General features: G+C 45.3%; 1 protein-coding gene across 1 annotated transcript in view; it reads right to left on the bottom strand.

Annotated features, from left to right (window-relative positions):
* Positions 1 to 12,376, bottom strand: part of MARCHF1 (membrane associated ring-CH-type finger 1) — a 536,484-nt gene that overhangs the window by 236,980 nt on the left and 287,128 nt on the right. Inside the window, exon 5 of the mRNA XM_075347363.1 lies at positions 5,903 to 6,083. Coding sequence (XP_075203478.1) covers positions 5,903 to 6,083 — 181 coding nt within the window. The remainder of the gene's footprint in view (positions 1 to 5,902; positions 6,084 to 12,376) is intronic.

Here is a 12,376-nt window from a genome sequence, read left to right as displayed (position 1 = left end):
GTAAAAATGGGGATTTTTTTGCAGTTCTAAGACCTTCTTGTTAGGTTTAAAGTGTGGGTGGAAAAGGAAAAATTGCTGTATTTTAGATGTATGAATTGCAACATTGAAATAGTAGCATTTCTCACTACAGTAGGGAAATGGCATAAAACAGGTGAAAGATCTGTAGTGTTACATTTAAATTTGAGTAAAATTTGTCAACCATCATGCATTACTTTGATAAGTATGGTGCAAATAAGAGCAAAAAAGACTTCGGCAAAGCTAACTTCACATGTTCTCTTCTGATAAATATCCCCCTTAATCTATAGACTATTGGTTGATAAAACAGAATTGGTTTGCCATTACATGCCATGTGCTTCATTCTAGCATGTGCAGTTATGATCCAAATTACTTTTTAACCATATTTAAAAACTACAATCTGCCACCATTACACATTGCAGAAGGTTGCATTAGCCAAAGAAGGCGCAGATGACCCTAGACGAGGTTGGATGGGCTTTCTCATAATTCCTTGCAATTATAACATCCCATTAGGGTGGCTATCACAGCCTGTATAAAAGCAGAATCAGGGATTGTAGCAGCCATTTTTGGGTAAATTTGAAAAGTGAAAGGATTTCACAGCTTAACCCCTTAAGGATGAAGCCAGATTTGTACTTAATGCCCAGGCCATTTTTTGCAATTTTGACCAGTGTCACTTTATAAGGTTATAACTCTGGAACGCTTCAATGGATCCCAGTGATTCTGAGATTGTTTTTTCGTGACATATTGGGCTTCATGTTAGAGGTAAATTTAGGATGATATTTTTTTATTTTATTTGTGAAAAAATCTGAAATTTGACAAAAAAATTAAAAATTTTGCAAGTTTCAAATTTTAATTTTTATGCCCATAAACCGGAGAGTTATGTCACACAAAATAGTTAATAAATAACATTTCCCACTTGTCTACTTTAGATCAGCGCAATTTTTGAAACAAAATTTTTTGGGGTTAGGAAGTTAGAAGGGTTCAAAGTTCATCAGCAATTTCCCATTTTTTCAACAAAATTTACAAAACCAATTTTTTAGGGACCACATCCCATTTGATGTGACTTTGAGAGGCCTGGGTGACAGAAAATACCCAAAAGTGACACCATTCTAAAACCTGCACCCCTCAAGGTACTCAAAACCACATTCAAGAAGTTTATTAACCCTTCAGGTGCTTCACAGGAACTAAAGTAATATGGAATGAAAAAAATAAAAATTAACATTTTACCTAAAAATGTTACTTTAGCACTAATTTTCTTACTTTTTCAAGAGGTAACACCACAAATTGGACCTCACACTTTGTTACCCACTTTCTTATGAGCGCGCCGATACCCCACATGTGGTCAGAAACCTTTGTTTGGGTAAATGGGAGAGCTCAGAATGAAAGGAGCAATATTTGAATTTTGGAAAGCAAAGTTGGCTGAAACAGATTGCGGGCACCATGTTGCTTTTACAGATCCCCTAAGGTACCTAAACAGCAGGAACCCCCCTCAAGTGACCCCATTTTGGAAACTAGACCCCTTAAAGCTTCTATCGAGGGGTATACTGAGCATTTTGGACCCACAGGTACTTCACAGATTTTGATAACGTTACTTTGTCATATTGAAAATTGTAATTTTTTTCTCAAAAATGTTGCTTTAGCATCAATTCTCTCACTTTTTCAAGAGGTAATTCCAAAAATTTGACCCAAATGTTTGTTACCCACTTTTTTATGAGCGCGGTGATACCTCACATGTGGTCTGAAACCTTTGTTTGGACAAATGGGAGGGCTTGGAACGAAAGGAGCAATATTTGAATTTTGGAAAGGAAATTTGGCTGAAAAAGATTGCGGGCACCATGTTGCATTTGGAGGACCCCTAAGGTACGTAAACAGCAAAAAACCACCACAAGTGACCCCATATTGGAAACTAGGCCTCTCAAGGAATTTATCTAGATGTTTGGTGAGTACCCTGAACCCCCAGGTGCTTCACAGACGTTTATAACGTTGAGCCATGAAAATAAAAAAATAAAATTTTACCACAAAATTGTTACTTCAACCAGGTAGCTTTTTTTTTCACAAGGGTAACAGGAAAAAAATCACCATGAAATGTATTCTGCAATTTCTCCTGAGTTTGGTGATATCTTATGTGGTGGAATATGTGGTGGAAATCAACTGTTTGGGCACACGGCAGGTCTTGGAAGGGAAGGAGTGCAATTTGACTGAACATTTGGCTGGAATAATTAGTGGAAGCTATGTCGCATTTGGAAAGCCCCTAAAGTGCCTAAACAGTGGAGGCCCCCCCACAAGTGACCCCATTCTGGAATCAAGAAACCTCAAGGCTTTTATCTAGGTGTATATTGAACATTTTGAATCCACGAATACTTCACAGAATTTGATAAGCTTAGGTTGCCATATTGAAAATTTTCATTTTTTTCACAAAAATGTTTCTTTAGCATCACATTTCTCACTTTTTCAAGAGGCAACAACAAAACGTGGACCCCACAGGTTGTTATCCAATTTCTTGTGATCGCAGGGATACCCCATATGTGGCCAAAAACCTCTGTTTGGATATATGGCAGGGCTTGGAATGGAAGGAGAACCATTTGAATTTTGGAAAAGTTGAAATAAATTGCGCGCACCCTGTCACATTAGCAGGGCCTGTTGGGTACCTATACATTAGAAACCCCCCACAAGTGACTCCATTTTGGAAACTGGACCCCTCAAGGATTTTATTAAGGAGTATAGTAAGCATTTTGAATCCACAGGTACTTCACAAAAATGTTGCTGTAGCAACAAATTTCTCTCCTTTAGGCTATGTGGCCATGATCCAGCGACACGGCGTCCAGTACACAGTGTCAGCCTTCCTACAGAGATGTGAGTGTTGTCCACGGGAGAACGCAGCTGCCCATGCCCACGATTTGGGTTCAGGCTGCTGTGGAGCTCTATGCTACCTGCAGAGCACACTCATCTCCGCAGCATAAATTGACATGCTGAGGCTCGGGAAGCTGCGCCACAGGTCGGTTTATGCTGCGGAGAAAAGAAGCACAGTGGGCACGGGATTTCTAAAAATCCTTCAACTGTGCTTCTACTGCACAACGCAGCGTTATGGACGCAGGGAAAACAATCTGCGCCCAAAACGCTGCAAACCCTGATTGTGGGCACATAACCTAAAATGCTACAATGGATGAATGGATAGATGTCAAACATATATAACGTCCCACCCCCCTGCATATTCTAAGCTGGCGCCCTTTAGTGCCTTTCATGTGGCACTAAAGGGTGCCTAGCCTTGTATTTAGCCCAAAAAGAAAAAAAAATAATTAAAATAAATGACATGGGGTCCCCCCTATTTTTGATAGCCAGCTAGGGTAAAGCAGACAGCTGCAGCCTGCAAACCACAGCTGACAGCTTCATCTTGTCTGGTGATCAATTTGGAGGGCTCCCCAAGCTGTTTTTTTTTTTTAATTATTTATAAATAAATAATTAAAAAAAAAACAACAAACATAGGGTCCCCCCAAATTAGATCACCAGCCAAGGTGAAGCTGACAGCTGGGGTCTGGTATTCTCAGGGTGGGAAGAGCCATGGCTATTGGACTCTTCCCAGCCTAAAAATAGCAGGCCGCAGCCGCCCCAGAAGTGGCGCATCCATTAGATGCGCCAATTCTGGCGCTTCGCCCCAGCTCATCCCGCGCCCTGGTGCGTTGGCAAACGGGGTAATAAATGGGGTTGATACCAGATGTGTAATGTCACCTGGCATCAAGCCCAGCAATTAGTTATTGTCACGGCGTCTATCAGATACCCGACATAACTAATTGACAATAATAAAAAAAAAATTGACAACAAAAAAAAATTTATTTGAAAAAACACTCCCCAAAACATTCCCTGATTGACCAATTTATTGAAAAGAAAAGAAAAAAAAAATCCACTGTAATCCATTTGGACGTCCCACGTCGCCTCTGGACCTTCTAGAATATGGGGGACATGTTCAGGGAACGTATCCCCCATTTTCTAGGTGTGAGGACCCTCCATTTGAGGAGAGTGGGTGCAATGAATCTGCACCCACTCTCCCTGGGTCACAGCTGCAGTGTGCCGAGCAGCAGCCAGCGTCCTGAACACAGGAAGCTGTCAGCTGCTCTGCACATGTGACCGGCGTCTGCTGAGAAGGAGCCGGAGGAGGGGGCCGCGTGGGATCAGCGCTCCGACAGGTATGTATGACACCGGGGAACACCGGGGGGGATAGGGGGGGACCCGGCAGGGCCTGGGGAGCAGGTTTCTGTCGCATGTGTTATGGCACATGCGACAGAAACCATAGGAAAGGGGGAAATGCGGCGGCGTGCTGCTGTGCTCGCCGGTGCGCGTGGCCATCTTGGATTTTCGGGAGGGGGTTGGGGGTCGGGGGGGCACTTTGGGGATACCGAGGGGACCGGAGGGAACCGGGAAAAAGATTTATCTCCCATCTGGCATGTTTGATCATGCCAGATGGGAGATAAATCATTTTTTACCGGCGCGGTCATTTACTGTAACCTGATCATCGGTATACGGTGTATACGGTCATCAGGTGAGCGGGGACCGGAAAAACCGGCCAGAATCATGATCTCCAGGGTCTCAGCTACCCCCGGCAGCTGAGACCCCGGAAATTTTCTGACTCTGGGGGGCGCTAGACACTTTTTTCCGACCGCTGTTAAAAAGCGGCGGTTTGGAATAAGTACCCTAATTTGTCGCCGTTAAAAGGCGTATCGGCGGTCGTTAAGGGGTTAAAGATAGGGAGGGAAAGCCATAAAACAGTAAACAGGTTCTACAGATAGTGTGGGATTGAACAATTCTATCTATTTATCCATAACCATATACAGCATGTTGAGATCACTTTGATATTATTAAGGCCTCTTTCACACTGCGTTTTGCCTTACGTTTAGTGGTCCCGTCGAGGCATCCATCCGAATTGCCCCTTCCCCACCCTGCAAAACATGTTTTGGATGCATGCGCCAACAGGGCCATTGACTGTAATGGAGTAGACTACGTTAGTGTGTGCTCTGTTTTGTACCATTTTCGTGCATATAGGTTTTCTGCAGGCGGACACCCGAACGTAGTCGACTATGTTCGGGTGTCCACCTGCAGAAAACGTATATGAGCAAAAATTTAAAAAAACAGATCACACGTTAACATAGTCTGCTCCATTACAGTCAATGGCTCTGTCGGCGCATGCGTCCGAAACACGCTTTTGCGGGGTGGGGGAGGGGCGGTTCAGATGGATTCCCCAACGGGACCATTAAACTTAAGGCAAAATGCAGTATTAAAGTAGCCTAAGGCTGTGTTTGTAGTAAAGAGCATGAAAGGAGATCAATGCAGTGTAGGGGGATGGGCAAACCCATGGAAGTTCAGTTTTGGACCTGGACTTGACCTGAATCCCAAAGGAAGTCACTAATTCGCAGTTTTAGTCTCCACCCACATGCATCCAGCCATAAATAGATCACTTCTGGGGGAGAGTGGGTGGGGTTTTTCCATTTTTTTTGTTTGGTGCCCACTACATCCGATCACGCTGTTGTTACCCCCAGTGTGAGCCATTCAAACACGGGATACGGCTCGCACTGGGCTAAGTACTGAGCATACATGACCCCAGCAATGCTCACGTGAATGGTTTGCATACGTTAAATATCCAAACTCCGAACTCAAAGTCTGCTTTTTTTGTAAAGTCTGTGTTTGGAAGGAACACCGAACCTTAGGTTTACTGATCTTTACTCAGAAGGTCATACACTTTTTTTTGTGCATTTGGAGATAGAATTTTAAGAAAATTTCAATTTCAAAGGCTACATTCCTTATATAGAGTCTGATGTCACCATAATACCTGTGGTAGAGTGCTTTAATGTACATATCTGAAGATTAGCAAATACCAATAATTATTAACATTTCTTACCTTCCTTAAAGGTTTAAGTTTCGTTTCCATCACAAAATCATACTTGCAAAGTTCACAGCAACGTGTATCTGAGCTTTTAATCCACTGATGTAGGCAGCCTTGATGTACAAATCTCAATGTTCCCGTACAGCGGCATGGTGTAATTAGGGAATTCTCATCATCTCCCTCACAATGGCAAATTCTGAGAAACAATTTGAAGAATTAGTTTAAACTTGTTGAAGTGGTCATTGAACGTTCAGGTAACTCGATCTCATCTTTTGTCAAAACAGAAGATTGACCGTGTTGCTTATACCAACTACAGGGCAGCTTTCATTTATAGCACAATAACTCAACATCTCTGCAGCATCTGCTTTTGGCAGCTCCTGCCTGGCTCATGAATATTCATGAAAGCAGGAACTGCCGACCAGGAAGTAGGTGCTGAGAGTGGTGGGCGGACGCTGGAGAGCCGAGAAGATCAGCACCATGGACAGCAGCAGTGAAGGCAGGTGAGTAATGTCCATATGCAATCACGGGATCACGGATCACGGATTACACATGGACAACCCATGTGTGCCGTGAATCACGGAACACGGAGGGACATGTGCGTGTTTTACACGTCAGTTAAGAACGTCAGTGTTTTTCACTGACGTGTGAAACGGGCCTTACATGTTAAAAAAAGGTTCTAAAATTGGACTTTTTATCCTTCTTGGATGGCCTACACACACTACTGTAGATAATTGTCACGCTTCCCGGTCCCCGGCGCCGCCTGCCACTCACCGCTCCGGCCCTGGTCCCTGGTCCCTCTGCCTGCGGCTGCTCCTCTCACTCCCCCTCCTCTGCGTCCTCCATGCCTTCCGCCCGCCGGCTCCGGCATCCTCCTGCGATCCAGGACACACTGTCTGTCTCCCCTGCATCTCCTTCACAGCGTCCTGTACTGGCCTCCGGCACCCGAGCCTCGCGCATGCGCATTAGGGCGCGTGTGCGCTCACTCACGTTGTCTTAAAGGGCCAGCGTCCCGGAAACAGGATATGACAAGATACAGGTACAGGGTATATTAGACTTCCCCTTTCTGGTGGGCGCTGCCTGATCAACGTGTTCCCCAAGCTAGGTGCTCAGGTCCCCTTGTGCTTTGTCTCTCCATTAACCCTGTCTCGTCCACAGACTTCTTCCGCTGGTCCTGACTACCGGTTCTCCAGGAAGTCTCCCGGTGACCGTCTGCTGAGGATCCCGTCATCTTCCGTTAGCCTATTCCCGTAACCGATCACCGGCTCCACCTGGTACATCCGCCTGCACGGCTCAGTGGACACGGACCCCGTTTGCTGTTTTTACCCGGCACCTGAACCTGGTTCCCACCATCCATCCTGCCCACGATGCCTTTGGACTCAGAGACATTCCCTGCAAATCCCTGAAGGACTTGTACCCCTAGTGTTCCGCCTGCCGTGCATCTAGGCCCTCTGGTGTGGTAATCGGACAGTCCCTGTATAGGGGTTAGCTCCGGGTTGCCTCACTGGGGGAGTCCGGTGCACGGTGTAGTGAATCTACCACCAGGACATTACAATAATGTTGTCAGATCCCAACAAACGTGAGATAAATATTGTTAGATCTCCTCTCCCCACCCTCTCCCCCATTAAATAGCTGATATTGTTGGATAAAGGGATCAAGAATCCTTTCTTCTACTGAAAGATATGACAATGCTTGAAGGAGTCCAACTGATAGCTATCAGACACGTGTGCCCAGCTTAAGTCCTCATTCAGATGCCTGTTTTCTCATATGTATTATAGTCAGGTTTTTCATCCTGGGCAACCCCATCTTAATCACCTCAGGGCCCCAAATTAAATCAAAAACATGTATACTCAACTCCCATAGTGGCATTATTGGAGCACTGTCAGCACTGCTATTTCTAGCCGGTTACATGACGTTGGTTTCTAAACCTACAAAGAACTACAACTGATACAATTTTGACAAAATCTTTATTTTAACTTTACTAACACCCTTAAATAAAGCCACGGTGAAACGCGTCAGGGTGTCCTTTGGTAAGGTTCAGCATGTGATTATTTAGGATATTTATTATTTCACTTGCATTTGGCTTTTTATTTGGAATAAATGGGGTGTATCAGGATTTTCATCCATGTATTTGCCCCTATCACTTTAAATCCATTTGGATCTTAACATAGTATTATTTACTTATTTAAATCTTTGAACGGTGTATTACATCCTGATACACTACATTATATATCATATACTGATAGTGTTACCAGTAGTGATGAGCGAGTACTAAAAAGCTCGGGTGCTCGAGGCTCGGGCCGAGCCTCCCAAGATACTCGTGTACTCGGCCCGAGCAACGAGCCCAATGTTATCCTATGGGAGACCCGAGTATTTTTGTGAAATGACCCCCCGGCAGCATGGAGAAACCCTAAAACTGTCACAAAAGTCTCAGAAGAGTGCTCAAATGACATGGCATCAGCATGGGGAAGACCCCTTGAAGCATTTATCACTCAAAAGTCACAGCTGTGAACAATTTTGTCCGAGTTTTACGCCATTTTTACGGACTCACCAGAAAACCTTGCAAAATGACCCCAAAATGAATTTTCATGGCGGAAATGTTAAGGGCACATACCCAATAGTGAGATAGAGCTGGTGTATGTTACTTTTTGAGATTAATACATGAAAGATTTTACATAAACATTGTGTGGCACTCCGATGTCCAAAACGCACGTTTTGTGCTTTTTACTAGCGATGTCGGTCATTTTTTTTTTCATTCTATCTCCCGTCGGTCGGTCTCGCTCTGTCGGTCTCTCTCTGTCTTGTCTGTCCCCCTCTCACAGTCTGTCGGTCATTCTCCCCCCTCTCTCTTACTCACCGTTCGCCGATCACTGCTGCGGCACTGCACGGCATTCACACTGCTCCTGCGGCTTTTCTTCTTTTGAAAAAGCCGGCCGGTCATTAATCAATCTCGTATTCTCTGCTTTCCTGCTTTTCGGCGCCTATGATTGGTTGCAGTGAGACACGCCCCCACTCTGAGTGACAGGTGTCACACTGCACCCAATCACAGCAGCCGGTGTGTGTGTATACTGTGCAGTGAAATAAATAATTAAATAATTAAAAAAAACGGCGTGCGGTCCCCCCCAATTTTAATACCAGCCAGATAAAGCCATACGGCTGAAGGCTGGTATTCTCAGGATGGGGAGCGCCACGTTATGGGGAGCCCCCCACCCTAACAATATCAGTCAGCAGCCGCCCAGAATTGCCGCATACATTATATGCGACAGTTCTGGGGCTGTACCCGGCTCTTCCCGATTTACCCTGGTGCGTTGGCAAATCGGGGTAATAAGGAGTTATTGGCAGCCCATAGCTGCCAATAAGTCCTAGATTAATCATGTCAGGCGTCTATGAGACACCCTCCATGATTAATCTGTAAATTACAGTTAAAAAACACACACACACGAAAAATCCTTTATTAGAAATAAAAAACAATAACAAAGTCCCTCATTACCAATTTATTAACCCCGACAAACCCTCCATGTCCGGTGTAATCCACGGTCCTCCAGCGTCGCGTCCAGCTCTGCTGCATGCAGGTGACAGGAGCTGCAGAATACACCGCCGCTCCGGTCACCTCCACGCAGCTAATGAGGTGAGTATAGCGATCAGCTGCTGTCACTGAGGTTACCTGGATCCAGCGGTGGCCGCGGGTAACCTCAGTGACAGCAGCTGATCGCGCTACTCACCGCCGCTCCGGTCAGCTCCATGCACCAACTGAGGAGAGTATAGCGATCAGCTGAGCTGTCACTGAGGTTAATCGCGGCCACCGCTGGATCCAGCGGTGGCCGCGAGTTACCTGACTGACAGCAGCTGATCGCGCTTCTCACCTCAGTTGCTGTGTGAAGCTGACCGGAGCGGCGGTAAGTAGCGCGATCAGCTGCTGTCACTGAGGTTACCCGCGGCCACCGCTGCATCCACCGCTGGATCCAGGTAACCTCAGTGACAGCTCAGCTGATCGCTATACTCACCTCATTAGCTGCGTGGAGGTGACCGGAGCGGCGGTGTATTCTGCAGCTCCTGTCACCTGCATGCAGCAGAGCTGGACGCGACGCTGGAGGACCGTGGATTACACCGGACATGGAGGGTTTGTCGGGGTTAATAAATTGGTGATGAGGGACTTTGTTATTGTTTTTTATTTCTAATAAAGGATTTTTCGGGTGTGTGTGTTTATTTACTGTAATTTACAGATTAATCATGGAGGGTGTCTCATAGACGCCTGACATGATTAATCTAGGACTTATTGGCAGCTATGGGCTGCCAATAACTCCTTATTACCCCGATTTGCCAACGCACCAGGGTAAATCGGGAAGAGCCGGGTACAGTCCCAGAACTGTCGCATATAATGTATGCGGCAATTCTGGGCGGCTGCTGACTGTTATTGTTAGGGTGGGGGGCTCCCCATAACGTGGAGCTCCCCATCCTGAGAATACCAGCCTTCAGCCGTATGGCTTTATCTGGCTGGTATTAAAATTGGGGGGACCGCACGCCGGTTTTTTTAATTATTTATTTATTTATTTTACTGCACAGTATAGACACGCCCACCGGCTGCTGTGATTGGGTGCAGTGTGACACCTGTCACTCAGCGTGGGGGCGTGTCTCACTGCAACCAATCATAGGCGCCTGTGGGCGTGGAAAGCAGGGAATATGAGATGGCTGTGTACAGAGCACAGCGCGCCGGCCGGTATAAAGGCTCGGTCACGCTGTGCAGGCCGGCCAATCACTGCAATTCCACAACTAACAGGGCTGTGGCATTGCAGTGGTCTGCCAGCCAATCCCTGCATGAGGGCTGGCTCTCAAAAGAGCGCCAACATGCAGAAATGAAGACCACGAGTAAAGCACGAGTATCACGAAATTACTCGGTACCCGCCGAGTAGCCCGAGTACAGTGATACTCGTGCGAGTACCGAGTAGTAACAAGCATACTCGCTCATCACTAGTTACCAGCCATTGCAGGATTATATCCATTACAACTACTGTTGTCGTGCTGTTTTACTTCCATACGCTACTTACTTGCTATGCAGGCTGTTCTCTTGGTATGGTTCAACATACAGTATAACCAATTGATATATATTTTTGAAATTTTGCTCGGTAAAGTGTTGTTTATTGGGATGGGTATTTTATCTATCTACTTGGATTTATTTTAGTAACATCATCTTGTCATTTCTGACATTTATTTATTGGTATAATATTCCTTTATTGGGTTTATTTTTTACATCTTGATAAACTCCACTATCTATTGTTGTTACTGACCATTGCTGGATTATACTAATTATATTTCTTTGGTGCGTTGTTGTTCGTTCATATGTCATTGTCTTGCTGTGCATAAAAAAATAATAATTTTTTTAATATATTATTAAGTTTCAATAAAGGTTTTTTCAAAATTGCATCTGTTGTAGTTCTTTGTAGGTTTAGATATTGTTCACTGGTGAACTACATAGTCATTATTGTTGTATTGGCTCTCTTTGAGTAGTGATCAATATTATAGGTTTCTCTGTATTATAAGGTTGCTGCAGCCTGTACTATTTTGTCAGAGCAGACAGGGCTACTTTGATAGATAATTGCAGAGCTCCAGCCACTGATTGTCTGCAGCAGACCTGTGACACAGCAATGACTCATGAGCGTTCAGACATAGCAGCACCATCATAATTGTAATGCCGCCGATGCAGAAGGTGAAATGAGTGAACCTCTTGATATTTTGTGAATGAATTAATTGCTTTTTAAAATAAGGACAATTTTAAAGTTAAACAAAAAGATTCTCAGGGCCCTAGTACACCCGCCTTTTCAGTAGTCCTTGGCCACCGGACGAGAGCACTGTAAATCTTCTTCAACCTGTTGCACCTCTGGCACCTTTTCTGAATATTAGACCTCCATGATGTCCTGCTTGCATTGCATCGCAATGACTTTGTGGGCTTAATAATCAGAAGATGCACTTGGGATATAGTGGAAGGTTGACAGTTCTCTGGGCCGGCAGCCTTCAACTACCTACTGTCATGATCCAGGCCGGCTTTTCCCTGCTGCTGGTTACACCCAGCTCTGGCTGGTCATGTCAGGGGTTAACTTCCCTTGCCTTGTTCTGGATCCCAGGACACTATATATTGCCTTTCTACATATGGCTCAGTGCCAGTGATATTTCTGCCTTGCAGCTTGTATACTGGCTCTGGTGAGTGTTCCCGATCTGTCCTGCCTCCCTGCTACTGTGTCCTGACTTTGTCCCTCCCGTGTTTGTCTGCCTGTCCCGGTCCCTGACTTCCCTCTCCTATCGTTTGTTTGTGTCTCCCTCTGCATACCTGATCTCTCGGCTTCTGACTTGGTTCTGTTCTCTGACTTTGATATTGATCCTCCCTTTGGAGTGACTCGACTTTCCTGGCTAGACCCTGACTGTATGCAAAGGGAGGATCAATATCAAAGTCAGACAACAGAACCAAGTCAGAAGCCGAGAGATCAGGTATGCAGAGGG

This window comes from Anomaloglossus baeobatrachus, chromosome 1 (assembly GCF_048569485.1).
Source record: "Anomaloglossus baeobatrachus isolate aAnoBae1 chromosome 1, aAnoBae1.hap1, whole genome shotgun sequence".
NCBI lineage: Eukaryota > Metazoa > Chordata > Amphibia > Anura > Aromobatidae > Anomaloglossus > Anomaloglossus baeobatrachus.
Note: the sequence above shows the minus strand (reverse complement) of the source record. Positions and strands in the feature narration are given on the sequence as shown.